The sequence below is a fragment of the Sturnus vulgaris genome, chromosome 25 (genome assembly GCF_052056855.1).
Source record: "Sturnus vulgaris isolate bStuVul1 chromosome 25, bStuVul1.hap1, whole genome shotgun sequence".
In the NCBI taxonomy this organism is placed as follows: domain Eukaryota; kingdom Metazoa; phylum Chordata; class Aves; order Passeriformes; family Sturnidae; genus Sturnus; species Sturnus vulgaris.
In genome coordinates, this window is record NC_142267.1 from 1,229,057 (window position 1) to 1,249,180 (window position 20,124).

A 20,124-nucleotide genomic window follows, 5' to 3' on the forward strand; every position below is an offset into this window, starting at 1 on the left:
GTGACACAGGTGGCTGTCACAGGTGCCAGGTTGTGCCGCGGTGCCAGGGCGGTTCAGGCTGATCGAGGGGAGCGCTTCCCTCTGACCCTCAGCAGTGTCCAGGCTGTGCTGGGGGCTGGGAGCAGGGTCCCCTCCTGTCCCCATCCTCAGCTGCTCCGGGACCCTGTCCTTGCTGTGCCAGGCAGGTCCGGCCCTGCCGAGCCCCGATAGCCCCGGCGGGGGCGGAGGGGACACGGCCAGAGCGGGGCAGGTGCCAGCGCAGCTCCGCTCGGCACCGACCGGGAGAGGGAGTTTGGGGAATGCCTCCCTGTCCTCCTGCTCCCCTCGTATCCATCCATCCATCCATCCATCCATCCATCCATCCATCCATCCATCCATCCATCCATCCATCCTTTCCCTCCCTTTTTCCCCGCTCCTTCCCTCCCCTCCTTCCCTCCCTCCCTCCGGCAGGAAGGCAATTAAACAGCAAATCCACCCCCCTGCCGTAGTTGCACAATTTCCTCCGCTGCCAAACTCCCAGGGCGGCGGGGGCGGATCGCGCCCGGAGCCGCTCGGGCCGGGTGAGCGCCGGGGCCGCCGCTCCCCGCCGGGCTCCGCCGCCGCCCCGGCGCCCGAGAGCCGCCCCTGGCCGCGGGGTGGCCGCGGGGGTGGCCGGGGGAGGGGGGGACAAAGGAGCCGCTGTCGCCCGGGGGCTGCGGGCACGGCCGGGAGCAGCCCCGGGGCAGCGCTTGTCGCCCGCGGGGAGCTGCGAGCGGCCCCGGAGCGGCGGTGCCTCTGTGTGTGTGTCCCGGTGTGTCTGTCCCGGTGTGTCTGTCTGTCTGTTCAGGGGTCTGTCTTGTCTGTCCGCGTGTATCTGTGTGTCTGTCCGGGTGTCCGGCTCTGTCTGCGTATCCGGGTGTATCTGTTTGTCTGTCCGGGTGTATCTGTCTGTCTGTCCGGCTGTCTGTGTGTCTGTCCGTGTGTCTGTCCGGGTGTATCTATGTGTCTGTCTGTCCGTCCAGCTCTGAGGGGTGGCGTGGTCGGTGCGGGGCAGCAGCGGCTCCTCCATCGCTGATGGCTCCGTGCCCTCCGCTGTCCCCAGATCTGCTCCGGGCACGGCAGGAGGTGGCGGCGGCGGCGGCGCGGACCCCGGGCGCGATGGAAGCGCACATCCCCTCGGCCAGCAACTCATCCAGCCAGCGCAGGAAGCAGGGCCTGCCCCAGCACAGGGACAGCCACTTCCCCGACAGGTACCGCACCCTGGGGGCCGGGCTGGGGGCGTGGGAGCGGGGAGAGGCTGGCTCGGTGCTGGGGTGGGCTGCTCAGGGCGATGGGGGAGTCACCGTCCCGTGGAAGTGTTGGAAAAGTGCGCGGATGTGGCGCCGGGGACCGTGGTTTGGTGGTGACCACGGCACTCGGTGCACTCGGTGATTTTAGAGAGCTTTTCCAACCTTTAGGTTTGTGTAAATTCCATGGGAGAGGGCAGCCGTGCCCGCGGCTGGGCAGAGCTGATTTACCTGGCCAAGGTGTGATCGTCTCCTCTGGGGGCTGTGCAGGTGCTGGGGATGCTCCTGCCGCACCCTGGGGTGTCTCTATGGAAAGGGGGGGGGAACCTGTGCCTGTGCTGATCTCCTTCCACATCCAGGGGAGCGACTGCCAGGCTGGAACGATCCCAAATCCTGTGTTAGAGATGCCCCTCTCACCTGTTCTTGGGCACAGAGCAGGTTAAGGTGCTTCGGTTCGCATTCCGTGGCATCCCCAGATAACGAGAGAGAAGAAACGCTCTGAGATGGAGCAGAAAGAGAAGAAGTTTTCTTTGTTAAGGAAAAGAGCCAGAGCTTGCCTCTCCCACTGCTAGGAGTGCTGGAAAACTGATATCCCCCCACCCCCAGGAAATTCGAGCTCATTTATCTTGCTCTGTGCCACGAGCCATTCCCTCTGCAATCAAGAACTTCAGAGGGAAATTAAATTAAAGCTGTGTGCGTTGCTGACAGGGATGGAGGGGACAGGAGGGGGATGCAAAGCCTTTGGATGAGCAGTGGAAAGCTCTGGTATTTACACTTCCCTTGGCTTTTTCAGGCTGGGGGCAGAGCAGCTCTGTAGTGGGTGTGGATGTGCTGAGTCCAGAGTTTTTCCCCCATTTAGAGCCTTGAGATCCCGTCTGGTTTTCCTGCTCTCCCGGTGCACTGTGGAGGGGCCGGGCAGCCCTGCAAGCCTCTCTCCCACAGCGTGTACTTTGGCTAACCCAGCCCATAAATCCCGGCCCTGAGCAGACCTGGGAGGAATTCAGGGATGGAGGAGCCTCAGGAGCGGTTCCCCAGCTCTGTGTGGGCTGGAGAGGAGCCAGGCCGGCCCCAGGGCTGCTGGAAAAGCATCCACGGAAGGGAGGAGCTGCTCATGGGGAGGTGCTGCTGCCAGGAGGGGCAGGCTGAGAACGGGCAGATCCAGATCAGCCCCGGATCCGTGTTCGTTTGTCACTGTGCTGGGGCCACGGAGCTGGGCTAGCCCAGGAAATGTTCCATGGTTTGGGAAGAGGAGAGGGAAGATGCTGGACAGGGGCTGAAGGCCAAGAGGTGGCTCTTGGATCAAACCACTGCTTTTCCTCCTGGAAACTCCTTTGGGGAACTGGGTCAGTTCTCCATAGAGCCCCACAAATAATTGGATTGGCAGGAGAGGGGAATCCTGGTGAGGGAGGAGCACACAGGGACACAAACTGTCCGTGATGCTGAGAGAAATCCCTGTGGGACCTTGGCACAGGTGTGAGGAGCCCCCACACCTGTGGGGTGTGTGAGTGTCTGAGTTTCCCCTGCTGGAGGGGACAGTGGCTCTCGTTTTGAGGAGGTTGTGTTTGGAGGTTCAGCTGCAAGAGCAGCAGAATCGGGGTGTGTTGGTGGAGCAGGGGTTGGAATGAGCTGATCTTTAAAGTCCTCTCCAACCCAAACCAGTTCTGGGATCAGCTCACAGGGCTGTTATTTCTCCCCAGAGGTCTGCAGCCCCCTGAGCACCCCTGAGGGTCAGCGTGAGTCCCTCTGCTCCCTGTCAGAAGTGACCTGGCTGGAGCTGTGCCAGCTGTTCCTCCAGGTGTTTTTGGGGATGCCAGGAGGAGCTGTGGCCGTGTGTTGCAGAGCAGTGAAGTTTTGTGGGTGGTAATTCCTCCCTTGCATTCCCTGTTAGCCTTGGCTTTGTGCTTGGGGTAAATCAGAGCAGCCTCGTGCACCTTTATCCTGGAGGAACAGAAATTCCCAAAGGTCCAGCTGGGCACTGGCAGGGGAGGAGGCAGTGGAGGGATCTGCCTCACATCCCCAGGAACACGCAGGTGAATTTCTGGTGTCTCCTTTCCCAGGAGCAGGGGGGTGAGAAGTGCTTGGCCCGCTGTTCAAATTCCATTTCAGCTTCCTCTGTGCAGCTCAGGTCGGCTCGGAGCTTTGTGAGCAGGAATAATCAGTGACTTCAAGCCCTTCTGGCAAAGCAAGAGGGGAGAACCCCCAGTGGTGACCCAATTTTATTTGTCAGGGCAGTGCTGGTGTTTGTGCAAAGGCAGCAATGCAGAGAAGGTGCCTGGCAATGGGAGCTGTGCCTGAAATTCTCCAGCTCCCAGGTGCGAAGGGGCTGAGCTGGGGGACGCTTGGGAAAGGTGGGTGTGCTCATTTGTCATTAATTAATGAATTATTAATTAATATCTTTGCTGGTCAGAAACAGGCCGGGAGGTTTGGCTTTGTGGGGATGAGACACACAAACACACAGATAGGGATTTTTTTGGGCCGAGGTCCTGGTCCCTCCATCTCTGCTCCCTGCTGCATCTCTTGGAAGGAGTCAGGGAAACTGAGGCATCTTGCCAAAAGCAAACTCAATCCACAGCCTGGAGAATTCATTGGGTTCCATGGTTTTGGTTTCCTGGCTCCTTTGGAGATGGATTCAGCTGGGATGCAGGAGTGCCAGGGTGCTCTGTTTGGGAAGAGGGTTCAGTGTTATAAAAAGACTTGGAACGGGAGAGGAGACAACTGAAAAGGTGCCACTGTAACCACTCCAGCCTGGAGCTCTTCCCATCCCCAAACTGCTGCCTCTCCTGCAGAGCTGGCAGGTGGCTGTACCCTGCAGAGCTGCTTGGATCCTGCTCCTTGCCTGCTGTCTCCAGCATTTGTTGGCTGTGTTCTCCTGGGGTCTTTCAGCCTGGTGTGTTCTTCCCCCGAGGTGCTCATCCCTGCTTCTCTCTGCGTGGAGCCTGGGGAAGATTTCCTCTTGAGGAAAACCTTTCACTCAGGAGGGGCTGGGGCAGCTCAGAGGGGTGAAGCTCCTTGGCTGGGATTGATCCTTGGCTGGGATTGATGCATCAGTTCTGTGCTGGGAGTTTGGGCTTGGTTTTTGTGCCTGCAGTGTGAGGTGTGGGGTCTGGAGGAGGCAGAGCCGGGGCAGGTGTTGAGACAGGTGAGGTACGAGCACTCAGGGGCTCTGTGCTGCCTGAACAGGGGCAGAGGGAGCACAGCTCATCCCAGCACCCTGAACAGGGCACAGCTCATCCCCAGCACCCTGAACAGGGCACAGCTCATCCCCAGCACCCTGAACAGGGCACAGCTCATCCCCGGCACCCAAGGGAGGCAGCAGGAGTGCCAAGGAACACGGGATGGTGCCAGCCTGAGGTGCCAGCACACCCCATGCCAGGTCCTGGGGAGCCCAGCCCCTTGGCAGGAGTGAGCTGGGGGTGGGAGCCTGAGAGAGGCACCCACTGCTCCCTCCCCTGCAGGAGCTGACAGACACCAGGCACCAGCCAGAGGCTTCCTCTGAGCAGAGCTGTGCCCAAAATACCCAGCCTGGATTTTTGGATTCCCTCCTTCCCATCTGCTGTTGCTACGGTTTGTTCTTCCACCGCCTCGTTCCTCCTCCCTGCTTTGGGGAGGTTTTCCTTTTCCCTGCTGGCTCCTTGGGCACAGCTCCTGCCCTTTTTGGGCACCTCCTGCCTTTTCTGGGCACCTCCTGCCCTCCCTGGGCTCATCTCTCTCCTGCTCTTACCCACCCCAGCCCTGTGTCCCCCTCTCCTCTCTGAAAGCTCGGATTTTCTGATTTTTTTTTGCCCTGCCAGGATCCCTCCCTAGTTCCCATCTGGCTGAATGTTGTGCAGAGCAAAGGCCAGAGAGCCTGACCTGATGGAACCAGTTTGGATTTCGGGGAGGGGGCAGCACCAGCCAGCCCCTCCCTCTCTGCTGCCCTGCGAGGGCAGTGCCCTGTTCTTTTCCTGCCTGCAAATCCCACACAGCATTTTCAGCGAGGCCTTTGATTTTATTTATTCTCCCTTGCTGGCAGTGTCTGGGGATGGCAGAGCTCTGTGCCTCCTGCCTGTTACCTCGGGTTTAAAGTGTCTCTTCCTATCAAATGCAGAGCAGGAGAGAGCAGAGCTTTCATGCATTCCTTCCTCCTCCCCCCCCCTCCCCTTCTCCCTCTTCTTCCATCCGTTCTAAATTTATTTCCATGCCTTGCCGGTTTCAATCTGCATTTCCTGACCCTCTCACATCTCCAGTCACAGCCTGTGCTCCCGGCCTTCCCCCAGAGCCTGGGCTGAGCCAGGGGGGAGCTCTGCTCTGGCCTTGGGAGGGTACGATGGGGTTAAAGTGAAAGGCTTGGTTTTAACAGTATAATGTGTAACCCCATAATGACTTTAAATATTGATTATTTGAAGGCCATTAGTGCTTATTGTTAAAGAAAAGTCGATACTTTTTAAGCCTTGTGAACCATTTGTCTCCTGTTAAAGGACATATCAAATTTAGCAGCGTGCAGTGCAAATCCCCTAATACCCTGGCTCACAAGCCTCCAGCTGGCATTTTTAGGGGGGGGAAAAAGGAAAAAAAAAAAAGGGGCAGGGGGAGGAAATGTGCAGCAACACAGAATTGCTCTCTGCAAGGTAAGGACAAGGCTTTATCAGATGTAATTGCCAGGGGCTAAATTCACCTCCTCAGAGCAGGGCGCTGTAATTCTGACTCTGAGCCCTGGAGGAAGAGGAGGGAGGAATTCGGAATTTAATGGGGGATTCGAGGCTGGCAGGAGCCTGGGAGAGGATGCAGGGATCAGCGTTGGGTGCTCACCTGTCTGCAAGCACAGCCTTTGTTAAAGTCGGGGTTTGTTTGTTTTTTTGTTTTTTTGTTTTTTTTTTTACTCTGGGGTTGCCAATTCTTTTCCCAATTGGGATTCCCAATTCTTTCCCCTGGCTGGGAAGTCTGGGAGGGCTGCCCAGCCCCGTGCCAGGGCACGACCTGGTGCTGCTGCCTCTCTCCCGTGCCAGCTCCCCGTGCCAAGGATGGGCTGGATGGGCTGGCAGGGAGCAGGGCGAGCTCCCCAGCACGTTCTGTGCCCGGCAGGTTGGCTCTGTGGGGTGGCACAGAGGGTCTGTCCCTCGTGGGGGCTCCCCAAGGCTCTGGAGCAGCATCAGGGAGGAAAATCCCCTCTTGCCCAAATACTCCTGAGCATCCCTGCCTGCCCGGTGGCACTGACCCCCCTGTGTTCTGCCACCTGCAGCCTTTTTTTGGGGGGTTGTTTTGGCCATCTGGCGTGCCTGCTGTGACCCCAGGGGTGTGACAGTGCCAGCTGAGGGACCTTGGGCTGCTCCTGTCCCCACCAGCAGCCCCGTGTGGGTGTTTGGGGGAGCCCCGGGGGTCTGTGTGTCCCTGCTGTGCCAGGCAGGCGTGGTGACAGCGTGTGCCAGAGCGTGTCCCTGGGTTTATAAACCCTGGGGGGCTCATCCATCCCCAGGGTTTGTTGGAGGGTGTGGGACTGTCCAGCCCCTCTTCCAGCCACCTCCCGTGGCTGCTGTGCTCGTGGGATGGGGCCCAGGAGTGATGGTTTTGTCCCTTTGCCCAGGCAGGCACCCAGAGCAGGCTCGGGAAGGCAGGGAAGCTCTGAGGGGATGAGCTGCAGAGTCTGGAGCAGATGTGAATTCCTCGGGGATCAAAGTCATGCCCCGTAGCACAACATGAAAGCACAAAAACAAACCTGGGCTGAAGCTTTCATTTCCAGCCCCGGTGCCCATCCCACACTCGGCTCCCTGGCATCCATCAAGGCTCTCCTTTATTTTTGGGATCTCCCGGTGCTCCTGCCTGTAGGAATCTCTGCTTTGGGACGGTCGGGACAAGCTCAGGCGCTCTCTTTATTCTTGTTTTAAAGTTTTGCAGTTTATTTCCTAGGGTGTGGGTTTATATCAGGCCCTGCTGGGAGCTGCAGCCACAGCTCAGAGCAGGGCAGAGAGAGGGAGAGAGTGAGAGTAAAAGAAGAAAGTAAGAACGAAGAGAGCAAGAGCATAAGAGAGTGATCTTCCCCTTTACAATACAATAAATCTTCTTCTATGTTGAATATTCTAATTTCCACTCACCAATCTAAGATACAAATTCTCTAACATTTGCATGCAAACTCTAGGAATCACTATATCACCATGTTTTACTGCTTTTCTAATCTCTAAATTTTATCTGGGACCCTTCCTGCCATGCCTAGGGAGGATGTCTGTTTGTTTTTTGGTATTTGCAGCATTTAACATTATCTAAACAAAGGGGCCTTCAGGCATTCAGTTGCTTTCGGCCACACAGTCAAAAATTGCTCTCATTTCTATTTCGCTTCTATTTTCCATATTCTCCAAGTCTTTTGCTGGGCACTCGTATTGATGAGGTTTCCCCGATTCATCCTTCGCGGACACCTGCCGAATCCCCTTCCCCGCGCTTAAAACACCGCCTCGATTTCCTAAATCGCTCCTCGTTAAAGCGAGCAGCACGTCTGCCGGGCTCGTCTCGCCGTGATTACGGCTAATTACGATCGAGCGGACACCTCGGAGCCCCCGTCACGCCGCTTTAATTGCGCGTTATTCATCCGCGGGGCTGGCCCGGGTGGCAGCAGCGCTTGGCAGCCCCCGGGCCCGGCTAATTGCGAGCCCTCGGGGATTAGGGCAGGTGATTACACACTTGACGCTGTAATTACATCAGCATCGCTTGGCTGCTGCCCCGGCTCCGAGCCGAAGGTCGAGCGCGGCGTTACCTGAGATTAATTGGAGCTGCCAGCGGCGCACGGGCGGCATTAACATTGCAAGAGCCCCCATCGATCCCCGGCGCCTCCAGACACCGCAATTAGGTTAGAGGAGAGCCAGGGCAGCCGGGGAGGAGGGGAAGGAGAGCCGGGAGGCGGCCACGGGCACCGCAGACAGCCGGGGAAGGGGAGGCGGGCACGGGCAGATGGGCACGGCACCGGGAGAGGAGGAATTTTGGGGAGGGGAAGAGCAGCCGGGTCGGTGTTTTGGAGTGGTTGCACAGAACGGGGATAAAGCTGTGCTGGGAAGGGCTGTCCTTGCCCACTTCATGCCCAGGAGTTCTTGTCTGGCTTTCCTTGAGGTGATCCAGGAGCTGATTATGCCCAGGAGCAGATCCATGAGCAAATCCATGGCCAGGAACAGATCCATTTCCCTGAGCTGATCCATTTCCATGAACAGATCCATTTCCCTGAGCAGATCCATTTCCATGAACAGATCCATTTCCAGGAGCTCCATTTCCCTGAGCAGATCCATTTCCATGAACAGATCCATTTCCAGGAGCTCCATTTCCATGAACAGATCCATTTCCATGAACAGATCCATGCATGGCTGGGATGCTCCCGTTGTTGTCCCCCCACCACTGCAATGCCTCTGCACGTGCTGTGCTTGTTGCAAACTCACAGGCACCTTCTGCCTCCCTCTCCCTTGCCCTGCAGCCTCTCCCAGAGCAGATTTTTCCAGGGAGATACTGTAAAATGAAAATAAACGGCCCCGCACTTGGCTGTGCCTCTGGATGCCCTGCTGAAGGTAATAATGTTGTAAGTGGCCATCAAAAGGAATTAAGAGACGTGCAGCCGGAAAGCAGATTTGCTTGCAGGCTCCCAGGGCAGATTTGACTAATGGAAGAGACCTTGGCTCTTATTCCCTTCCTGCTTTTCTTTTTTTTTCCCCCCCCCTGCCTTCCCTCCTGCTGCAAGTGCTCCCTGCCTCTTTTCCAGACGTTGTCCCCTCCCCACCACCCAGTCCTGCCTCTCTCAGTTCCCCCAGGCCCTGGCATCTGCTCTATTCATTCTTCCTGGCTTCACCCACCCCTTCTCCAGCAGGATTCCTTCCCGCTGATCCCATTGCCCTTCCAGCTCACATCCCTCTCCTGGCTGTGTTTTCCTCTGCCTCACTTCCAGCTTTCCTCTCCAGAATTAAAGATCATCCCTTAGCCCAGCTAGGACAGGTTTTTTTTTTTTCACAAGGCAAGCCAGTGATGCTTTCAGGTGTTCCCAAACCCACTCTGCAGCTCCTCCAAACACTGAATTCCTTCTCAGGTGTGAGGCAGTCGAGGTAGAAACCCAAATGTGGTAAGAGAGGGGTGGATGGAGCATCTTCAGCCCTCCCCTTTAACCTGGGCAGGGCAAATCCCCTTGGACAGCCTGGCTGAAAGGCCACAGAAACAAAGGTGGGAAACGTGTGGGACCTGTGGAGTCCTGGCTGCTTTGTTCCCCTTCTGGTCCTGCTGCTTTTCATTTTTCTCTCCATTTTAGAAGCTCTGCATGAGGGTGAAGAGGCAGAGAGCAGCCTCTGGGGCAGGATGCAGCTCATCTGCAGCCAAGATGTTCTTCCTGAGCCAGGGCCCCTCGGAGCCTCCAGGTTTTCAACAAGGCTTTCTTTTCTGATTCCTGCAGGGAGATCTCCCACCCACCACCTCTGCTGTCCCCCCAGAACGCTCCTCACATCGCCCTGGGGCCCCACTTGAGACCTCCCTTCCTCGGGGTGCCTTCAGCTCTGTGCCAGACACCAGGTGAGTGCTCAGGTGACGCTCCTGGGCAGCCAGGGCAGGGCAGAGGTGCAGCCTGTGGCAATGTGCCCAGCAGCCCACACACCTTTTCTGTGTCTCCCCACGACTGCTGTGCCACCCCCACCCTGCTTCTGCAGCGATGGGAGCAGATTCCTCCTTGGCTGCTCTCCCTGTTCATCCCCAGCTGTGTCTCCCGGCCCTGTGGCACTGAGGGGTAGCTGGGTCTGGAGCACACAGGAGTGCCCAGGTGCCCTTTTTCCCCCTGGGGAGCTGGCCCTGGGGCAGTGGGGAGATGAGTAACCCCCAGTGTTGTCCCTGCCCCAGGTTACGGGTTCCTGCAGCCAGCACAGGCAGAGATGTTTGCACGGCAGCAGGAGATGCTACGGAAACAGAACCTGGCCAGGTAAGAGTGAAAAGGGAAGGGCTGGGTTTGAGCTGGTGTGGGGTGAACTGAGGAAGCTTTGGTAAAGCCTGTGCTTTCCCAAGGGCTGGCCTGGGGACTGGGCTTCTCCAGGAACAAACAAAGGCACCTGCTGGAGTTTACAGAGTGTGTATTTTGAGAGTTCTGTTGTTGATAATGAAAACATCTGTACAAGAGGTGTTGCTCTGAGCAGTGAGCAGCGTTCTGTTCTTGGTTTGGAGAGTGAGTGTCCTTAGGGAAGGCAGTGTTAAAGTGTCCCTTTCCTGCCTAGAGAGGAGACAGTGCTGCTGTGTTTTATTACAGCGTTCCAAGGGTTAATCCTTAATTAACAGCAGCACAGCCGTGTCTGAGTGAGGGCTGTGGAAAGGCTGTGCAGGTGTGGGGCACGGCCCAGGAAGGAGTAGGATGAGTTCCTCTCTCCTAGATATTTTGGGCTGTGCCTGTTCTCTCCAGCCACACAAACACACAGCACAGCACATGGAGAAATCTCCAGACCTGATCTCCTGCTCAGATTTGGGGTCAGCTCAGCAGGACACAAGCTGGGAGATGCAGAGCTCTGTGAGAAATCAGGCCCTAAAACATGAAGGTCAAAGCATTCACACATCCCAAAGCAGGCAGGATCTGGTCTTGGTGCTCAGCACGGCTGCTGGCAGCTCATTCACACATTTTTTGGAGCCCAGGGGGGACAAGCTGAGGCCTGCAAACCCAGGGTGCTGCTCTGTTATGGCATTGGGCAACTTCACTCCAAAAAGCTTCACAAAATAATCGAGCACCAAATGCCACCAGAGTAAGAGGAGTTGGTCTTTAGTAACCCAGGAAAGGATTGAGGTTTGTTGTGGGGGCAGCTCTGTCTGAGTGAGAGCTGCAGGAAGGCTGTGCAGGTGTGGAGCACGACCCTCCAGACCCCGCACCAAAACCCCCTCTCCCAAGTGACACGTGGAAAAGACTCTATAACTCATGAGAAATAAGAGTTATAAAGCAGAATGCATTTATTTACCGCTGAGGGGCACGGGTATAATTCTTCCCAAAGTATGCACATCGAAACTTCAAACCACTGCTCTGTTTATTCCCTAAAAGTTTAGGATTGCACAATACCCCTCATACATATTCATGTACCAACCCCGCCTAGTTTTGCTTACCTTCGTTCCGTATTCAAATGAGCCAAAAGTCCTTTTGTGTTTGCGTTTCCCCAGTTCAGGGGTCCTTGGGGGTCTCTGATGAAGGCTTCCAACCTCTTCATCGCACTTGAACTTTTCAACTTCGTCTCTTGAGCACGAGTTTCTTTGGGCACGTCTTAGACCTTGAGATGAGTTCTTGTTGGCTTAGGCTTTTGGATTTATCACTTAGCACAGGTAGCAAAAACGCCAGCCATTCCTGATGAACTATTTCTTACCTTTCAATTCTCTGTCTTCCGAATCCCCCCCTCCCCAAAAAAAAAACCAACAAACCCACCCTCCGTTACAGGCTGGAGATGTCGGCCGAGCTGATCCGCCAGAAGGAGCTGGAGAACCTGCACCGGCAGCGGCTTCTGGCTGCTGGGGACCCTCTGAGCCTGCACCCGGGGCTGCCCCCGGACCACCCCGCTCTGCGCAGCGTCCACGATGTCCCCGAGGGCCACGCGCTGCGCGACGAGCTGTCCCGCCGCAACGCCATGCTGGTGCTGCGACACAACAACGCCCCGCTGCTGTCCCTCACCCCCGCCGGTGGCCCCGGCGCCGCCACCCCGCCCAAGGAGCAGCCACGGAGGGCCGGAGGTGGCCGCAAATCCTCGCAGCCCCGCGCGGAGCCGCAGGGAGAGGCCAGGGAGGCGGCGGAGGCGCGGGCCAGGGATGGAGGGCAGGACTGTAACGACGAGGAGATGAAGGACTCGGAGAGCGACGCCGAGGACAAAGCCGAGGGGGTGAAGGGAGAGGCAGCGGAGCTCAAGGAGTGCAAGGAGGGCGCGGGCAAGGCGGGCGAGGTGGCCAAGGAGCTGGGCGAGGTGGCCGCGACCCCCAGCGTGCCCTGCAGCTCCTCGAGCGCCGAGTCCCCCAGCCACCTGCTCAGCAAGGCCGAGGTGAAATATCTGCCCCCAGCCTCCCTGCCCGCGCCACAGCCGCTGCCCTTCGGCTTCCCCTACACCATGAGCCCCTACTTCCATGCAGGTGAGCACCGGGGGGCTCTGGGGGTGCTGGGCTGGGGCACGGATGGGTTTGGAGGTGCTGGAAGAGGACTCGTTGCACACTGTGCTTGTAGTTGCTCTGTCGGCTTCTCTTCCTTGTTTCCAAAGGAGTTTCCCCGTGGAAAGGCCGTAAGGCACTGGGAGGGCTGCCCAGGGAGGTGGCAGTGCCACCATCCCTGCAGGTGTCCCAAGGAAGGATGGATGTGGCACCGTGGTGCTCTGGGCTGGGGGACAAGGTCAAAGGTTGGACTCGGTGACCTTGGAGAGCTTTTCCAGCCTGGTTCCACATGCCCCTGGGCTCTGTGCCTGGTTTGGGGGACAGTTCTCAGTGTCACAGGCACTGCACGGGCTGGGCTGCATGGGACAGGCACTGCCAGCTCCTTTCTCACTGGGAGAACTGGGCTGGATGGGACAGGTCATTTCTCACTGGGAGAACTGGGCTGGGTGGGACAGGTCATTTCTCACTGGGAGAACTGGGCTGGGTGGGACAGGTCATTTCTCACTGGGAGAACTGGGCTGGATGGGACTGGTCATTTCTCACTGGGAGAACTGGGTTAGATGGGACTGGTCATTTCTCACTGGGAGAACTGGGTTAGATGGGACAGGCACTGCCCCAGCTCGTTTCTCACTGCAGGAGCAGGGGGTACCAATGGCACAAATGGAGCCTCAAAGCCAGGGAGCCCCACCAGCCCAGCCAAGAACCCAAATCTGCCCCTGCTAATTACCTGGCAGAGCAATTAGCAGCAGGCACACGAGGAGGGAGAAGGAGGGGCTGTGCTGTGCTGTTCTCCACACGAGGAGCTGCCTGTGAGCTCGGCTGCCCATCCCTCATTAGAGCTGCCTCCCAGCCAGGCAGGAGGAAGCGATTTTTCAGTGACAGGCAGGTGGCCAGCATGATAAATATTCCTGCTGCCTCGGGCTGCGAGGCTTCCTCGCAGGAGCCTTTTCCTCCTGGCCATTAAGAGAGGGCTGGGCTCGGCTCCGTGGTGCTGTGGCTTGTGAGAGGCTCTGCAGGGAGGCCTGGGCTGGGGCTGCCTCCCCTCCCTCTCCCTCCTTCCCCAGCAGTGTGTGAGTCGCTGTAATAGCCCATTTATTATTATCACTTTGGATTTATATCACCAGCACATCTCGAGGCCCCGGCACAGCTCCAGGCTGGGTTTCCCTGCTCGCCTCTCCTGGTTTGTGCAGCCTGTGCCAGGGCTGGAGCTTTTTTTTCCTCAGGGCTCTTTGGGTCCTGGCTGCTTTCACACCGTGCTGGGGCTGCTCTCCCTGTGGGTTTGGGTCCTGCTCTGCTGCTCCAGAGCAAATCCTCCCACCTGGAAACCTTGGGAGGATGAGGAGTGGTGTAGGATGCAGCAGCAGCAGGGGTTGAGGTGGGAGTTCAGCAGCTGAAATATTGAGGTTGTATCGATCCGAGGGCTGCAGGCAGGGACTGAAAACTCCTCTGTGGCTCTGGGGGAACACAAAACACTCGAGGGCAGGCAGGCAGAGCTGCACCCACCTCTCCCCTGTGCCAGACAATTCCTGCACCCTCTTTTTGCTGTTTTGGGGGCTGGAGCTGTTTTTGGGGGCAGGAGCTGCTCAGTCCCTGCCCGAGTTATCGATGCCAGGCTGGGTCGATTCCCTGAGCTGCCTTCAGGGCTGTGGCTCGATGACCTCATCTCCTCAAGGTTTCAGCAGCCTCCTCCTCCTCCTCCTCCTCCTCCCACCGCCCTCCCGCAGCCCCGTCCTTCGGAAAAGGTGAAGGATGGAGTGTGCAGGAGGCTAAAATCCTTCTATTGATTGTAGTCTGGAGAGCAATTAACGGCAGCCTTGTGCTGCTCCTGACCCAGCCCTTGCCGGGGGGGACGGGAGGGGTGCAGGGGAATGGGGAAGGGGCTGGGATGGGGATGGGGAAGGGGCTGGGATGGAGATGGGGAAGGGACTGGGATGGGGAAGGGGGAAGGTGCTGGCAGTAAAACCGATGGAACCCAGAGGTGTTTGGCTGCCAGGGGGTGGCATTGTGTCCCCAGCTGGCACCTGAGCTGTCCCCTGGGTGCCAGGAGCACAGACTGTGCCGTACCCGTGCTGCAGAGCTGCTCCTGCCTTCCCTGCTTCTATCCTTCCTTCCCTGGCCACCAGGGCCGCAGCTCTGCTCGCCACGGCCCCTCCAACCTCTGGCTTCTCCTGCTGGAGCAGCTGGATCTGAGGAGGAGGAGGAGGAGGGAGGGAGGGATTACAGATGGGTGGTGGTGGCTGGGCTGTGCTGGGGACACCTGTCCTGGCACGATGGATTCCTCTCAGCCGGGCCCCAGCTGCTGGAGCGCTCCCTAATCCATTTGCAGCCCCTGGACCATCATTTATCACGGGCCAGACAGAGCCGGCCTGGCAGGGAATGGCTGCTGCCCTTTGTGGCTGCTCGCAGCCGCTGACAGGTCATTATTGCGATGGAAGGTGCGGCCCCTGCAGCCGCTTGGCACCGATTTGTTCTCATTGTCCGGGCTGCCACACACGGGAGGGGCTCCAGGGAGCTCAGAACTCGGGATGCTCCGTGGGGAAGGGACCCTGAGCAGCTCCAGAAATCCTTGAAATCCTTGCCAGGATCGTTGCTGAGTGCTGGCAGGGCTGGAGTTTGGAGCAGAGGGACCGGGGGGACACCTGGGCACCAACCCTGACTGAAGGTTGGACCTGGGAAAGGGCTGGGGAGTGCCCTGAGGGGTCTGGGCTGGAACAAAGCGCTGGCAAGGAGGGTCCCAAAGATGAGAGGAGAGAGGAGCAGCCCTGTCCCTGCTCCAGGGGGACGGGCAGGGCTGGCAGAGGCAGCAGAACCCCAGGACGGGTCAGGCTGGAGGGACACTGGAGCTCCTCTGCTCCAAACCTTCCCGAATCTCCTGAGAGCCTCCTGTGGATTTTGGAGAGCTCCAGCCAAGACATCCCAGCTCTGGGGCTGCCACTGCTGTGTTTGTGTGGCTGTGACACAAACCCAGCCCAGCCCGAGCTCTGGAGCTGCTCCCGTGGGTGTTCTCTGTCCGGGAGCAATCCCAGCCCTGCGAGCTCTGGGGATGGGGGAGAGCAGCCAAACTCAGAGGCTGCAGCTGCAGGGACAGCGAGGGGACCAGGAAATGGGGAAGGGAAATGTGTGGAAATGATTGCAGAGCCTCTCCCTGCTCCCTGTGCAGGCTGTGCTGCTTTAAAGCATCTCCTCGGCACGATGACTTCCTATGCACATCCCGAGCTTTTCCTGCTTCCCTGGATGTGCTGGAGGCTTTGGGGGGGCCCTGCTGTGTGTTCTGCTCCTTTCCCTGCCTGCTCCCTCAGCCCTGGGCTTATTCCCCAGGGAATTGGCTGCTCCTGGGCCTCCCAGCCTGTGCTCTCCACCGTGGTTTTGTTTTATCCATTTTTCCTTTGCCCATTCCATGTGGAAGTGCTGTCCCAGCTGCTCTGGGCAGGAGCAAGGGTTTTGTCCATCAAATCCACCAGGGAAAAGCCCCAAGCCCACAGGACAGATAATTTTGTCATGACAGGCTTCTGGGAGAAATATTTTTCTCCATGCCCTGAGCAGAGAAGCTCATACCCCTCATAAATTCCCTGACTGAGAATCCTGGATGTTCTCCTCCCTGTAAATGTCCCTGTGCTCTCCTGGTCCAGAGCAGCGAGTTCCAAGGGTTAATATTGCCTTTCCCCCACCCTCCAGAGGAGCTGTGTGGAATTTGGTTTGTTCTGGGTCCTCCCTTTTCCCCCCACAGCAGCTCTGAGTTACCTGAGCTGTTCCTGTCTCCATTTCCATTCCCTGCACCTCTCCCTCTCCTCCCTGGGATTTCTTGGAGTTTGTGTCAGGCTCTGCTGCTCCCAGCCCTCATCACCCCCCATGCGACAGAGCTGGCACGGATTTGTGTGCCCAAACCCTGGTGTGACAGAGCTGGCACGGATTTCTGTGTCCCCAACCCCTTCTGTGACAGAGCTGGCACAGATTTCTGTGTCCCCAACCCCTTCTGTGACAGAGCTGGCACAGATTTCTGTGTCCCCAGCCCCTGTCACCCCCCTGTGCCAAGGCTGGCACAGATTTTGGGGTCTGACAGCGCTCAGGGCTGGCAGGGACAACATCTCCTGTCACCAGCCAGGGCAGAGGCAGCCCCAAACATCTGGGGCTGGGCAGGGTGGAGAAGGAAAGGAACCCTTGGAAGGAGCAGCAGCTCCCCAGAGGTTCCCGTTGTCATTCCCAGCACGTTGCAGGAGCGGGGCTGGACAGGAGCCCACGAGGCAGAATTTTGGAGTTTTGTGGTGCGAGTGCAGAAACTGCTGCAGGCTCTGCTCCCCTCCCCTGCTTCCCCTGCAGCTGAAGAACATTAAACACATGAAATGCATTAGCTGGGATTATTCCTTCCCCCTCCCCCAGGCCGGGACCTCCAGGAGGAAGAGGCCTGTGAATTGACCCTGCCCAGCGCTTTAATTGACAGGTCATTAAAGATGAATGTGCGGCTAGAGAAAAAAAATATATTCAGATTGCAGGCTGGTTGTTGTCCGTGTGGGATTTTAATGATTTATGTTCCTTTCTCCTCCCCTCCTTCCCCTCCAAACAATCCAGGCACCATGGGAGGTCTGTTCCTGGATGGGGAGGAGAGCCCAGCGCTGGAAGACATCAGCAAATGGACAGTGGAGGATGTCTGCAGCTTCGTGTCCAACTTGTCTGGCTGCACTGAGTACACTCAGGTAAATCCCTGCAGCCCCAGGGTGTCCTGGCTGGAAAAATCCCAATTTCCTGGGAGCCCTCCCATCCTCATCCTCATCCTCATCGTCCCAGCTCCTCCTGGAGCTGCATCCCAGATTCCTGCAGAGCCTTCCTGGGCTTTTTCCTCGTGGATTGATGGAATTGCTGCCAGCCAAGGGATGAGAAATGAGGAGGGAGTTCAGCAGGAGAGGATGGGATTAGGGGCAGGGTTAGGACTGAGCCTGAGCTCAGGTAGAACAGGATTTTGGAAAAGCAGCCAGCTGTGCCTGGAGAGGGGAACAGGGACAGGAATGTTTGTAATGGGGATGGGACACTGGGAGCCTTCCCCAGGGACAGGGACAGGAATTTGGGATGTGCTTGGGAGGGTCAGGTTCTGATTGTGGTGAGAGCGAGGAAGAGGAGTCTGTGTAGAAGGAGATGGATGGTGGATGTTTGTGGGATGTCTCTGTGTGTGGAGGTGATTTCAGGAGCTGGGTTTAGTGAGGATGAGGATGGTCCAGGACTGTGATGTGCGAGCTGATGAGAGCTCAGGGAAAAAAAAAGGCTCTAAACCCCAAATCCCAGCTCCTGCCATTCCCAGTTACCCTCACACTGGGGAATGGCCACTGCAATTGAAACGTGCAGGAATCTTCAGCACAAACCCCCTGGCAGCAGCAGCTCCCACTCCCACCTTCCTTCCACAGCATCCCAGTGCTCCAGTGGGGCAGGACCCAGCAGTGGGGCTGAGTTTCTCCATTCCCAGTGCATCCCAGGCAGTTCCAGGATCCCTGGCCTGGCCCTGCTCAGTGCTGTGGGGTTCTGTGAAGGTTTCAGGCCCTGCCTGGGGGGGTTTTAATGTGGGTTTTTTGGGGGTTTTTTTTTTTGTTTTTTTTTTTTTTTTTTTTTTTTTTTTTTTGTTTTTTTTTTTTTTTTTTTTTTTGTTTTGTTTTTGTTTTTTACTGTGTGAAAATGCCAGAGCTCTGAGGCTCTGCCTGCTCCAAGCCCAGAGCTGCCAGGGAGGTCTGGCACTGCTCCTGCCAGGAAAGCCCTGCAGAACTCCCTGGAATTCTGTGATTCCAGAACCACGGCTCAGGCAAACCAGGATAGTTCAGCACCACTCAGGATTCAGCTTTGTCTCTGCACTGGAGCTTGGGGACAGCCCGGGGAAGCTTTTCCCGAGCTGAGGATTTTTGTGGAGTGCTCTGGGGAGGGTTTTTGGCTCCTGGCCGTGGTGGCTGCAGAGATTTGTGCTGGGTCCCAGAGCTCAGCTCAGCTCGTGCTGCAGCCCTGGGCAATAAAAACCCAAAAACTTGGCTCCAGCAGCCAGTGCCACTCCCCAAAGGGGATACAGGACTGGGAAACAAATCCAGGCTGAGGGTTTTTTGAATTCACCTTTTCCTGCTGTGCCAGGGCTGCAGAGGTGGCTCAGGGGTGGCTCAGGGATGGCTTGGGTGGCTCAGGGATGGCTCAGGGTGGCTCAGGTGTGGCTTGGGTGGCTCAGGGTGGCTCAGGGTGGCTCAGGTGTGGCTTGGGTGGCTCAGGGTGGCTCAGGTGTGTCACTGAGCCTGGCCCTGGCTGTGTCCTCTCAGGTATTCCGAGAGCAGGCCATCGATGGGGAGACCCTGCCCCTCCTGACAGAAGAGCACTTACTGAACAACATGGGGCTCAAGCTGGGACCTGCCCTGAAGATCAGGTCACAGGTAGGACAATCTCCTCTCTCAGAACCACTGACACCACTTACAGCTGTCCCAGAAACGGGCTTTGTCAAATATCATTTATTAAGCAATAATTTCATTGCAATTCTGTTGCAAGAACGCTTGAAAATGTTCCATGGGCTCACCTGAAACCTGTCACAGTTGGTTCAGGGAGAAATCCTCACCTGAAACCTGTCACAGCTACTTCAGGGAGAAAGCACTGGCAGAATTCAGTGCCCAGAGGCAGAAATCAATAGTCCAGGAGGGAGAACAGGGGTGCAGTGACAATGAGCTGCTTCCATTCCCCCATTCCCAAACCCTGCTGGATTTTTTTTTTTTTTTTTTTTTTTCCCCACGGAGTGCTCAGAAAAATCCCTCCTGACTCGTGTGAAGGCCAGGCTGTGCTGTGTCCCCTCAGGAATTGTGTCCTGGCTGTCACTGCACATCCCTGGAGAGCCCCAGGTCCCCAGGAACAATGAGAGTGACTTCAGTGCTTTCCCTGCAGCCCTCCCTGTTTATGAGGGGGCTCATAAAAAGGGGCTGTGGGCAATTGTTCCCCGTGGGTCGATTCAGGAGGAAATAAAACTCTTTTTTTTTTTTTTTTTTTTTTATTGTTCCTTAAAAAACAAGAGAGCCCTGAACAGCTCAGAGATGGGGCTTGGGGAAGGGGGGATGTGAGATATGGGCTGGAACTTGAAAAATTCCTTCAATTTAATCAACGGTGTTTAAAGTTCTGTAACAAGGGGGGTTGGATGGGGGGCAGCAGGGCCCTGGTGCTGCTCCCTGAATAATGTCCCACTTGTCTGGGTGCAGCAGCAGCCTCTGGTTTTGTTTAAGCTCAAATGGGAAGCAGCTGTGGAGGTGCTGGGAGGCAGGAGAGGTTAAAAATAAGAAATAAATAATAAATACTTTGAATTAAATACTTTAAATATTCCGCTTTAAATATACTTTAAATATTCTAAATATTTAAATTAATTAATACTTTAATTTAAATATTCCATGTAATAATTCAAATAAAATAAACTCCAGCAGGAGTTTTATTTTCCCCTCCCTGCCTTGACCTTTTTAAGAGCAAAGTGCTGTTGGAAGTGTCCATGGATAAAAGGGGCAGGAATGAGCCAGACCCCTTACCTGGGGTGTCCCAGCACACACCTGGGTGTCCCAGCACACCTGGAGCTGGGACAGGGGGGGTCCGGGGCAGACCTGGGGGCTCCAGGAACAGGAGCAGGACAAAATCCTTGGGGAATTGAGAGGAGGAAACTTTACCTGGGCAGGTTTTTGGGTGCATTAGGGACGGGATTGTTTCATTCCAGTGATGTTCCATGGAATAATTTGGGATGGAAGGGACCTTAAATCCCATCCAGGACAAAATCCTTGAGGAACTGAGAGGAGGAAAC

The 20,124-nt window shown here is 56.7% G+C and overlaps 1 protein-coding gene across 4 annotated transcripts in view; it reads left to right on the forward strand.

Annotated features, from left to right (window-relative positions):
- Window positions 1-20,124, forward strand: part of SAMD11 (sterile alpha motif domain containing 11) — an 86,969-nt gene that overhangs the window by 64,939 nt on the left and 1,906 nt on the right. For all 4 annotated transcript variants that reach the window (XM_088178927.1, XM_088178928.1, XM_088178930.1 and 1 more), the window contains exons 8-13: window positions 1,082-1,229; window positions 9,652-9,767; window positions 10,089-10,167; window positions 11,650-12,329; window positions 16,911-17,035; window positions 18,623-18,733. In XM_088178927.1, the coding sequence (XP_088035053.1) occupies window positions 1,082-1,229; window positions 9,652-9,767; window positions 10,089-10,167; window positions 11,650-12,329; window positions 16,911-17,035; window positions 18,623-18,733 (1,259 nt within the window). The remainder of the gene's footprint in view (window positions 1-1,081; window positions 1,230-9,651; window positions 9,768-10,088; window positions 10,168-11,649; window positions 12,330-16,910; window positions 17,036-18,622; window positions 18,734-20,124) is intronic.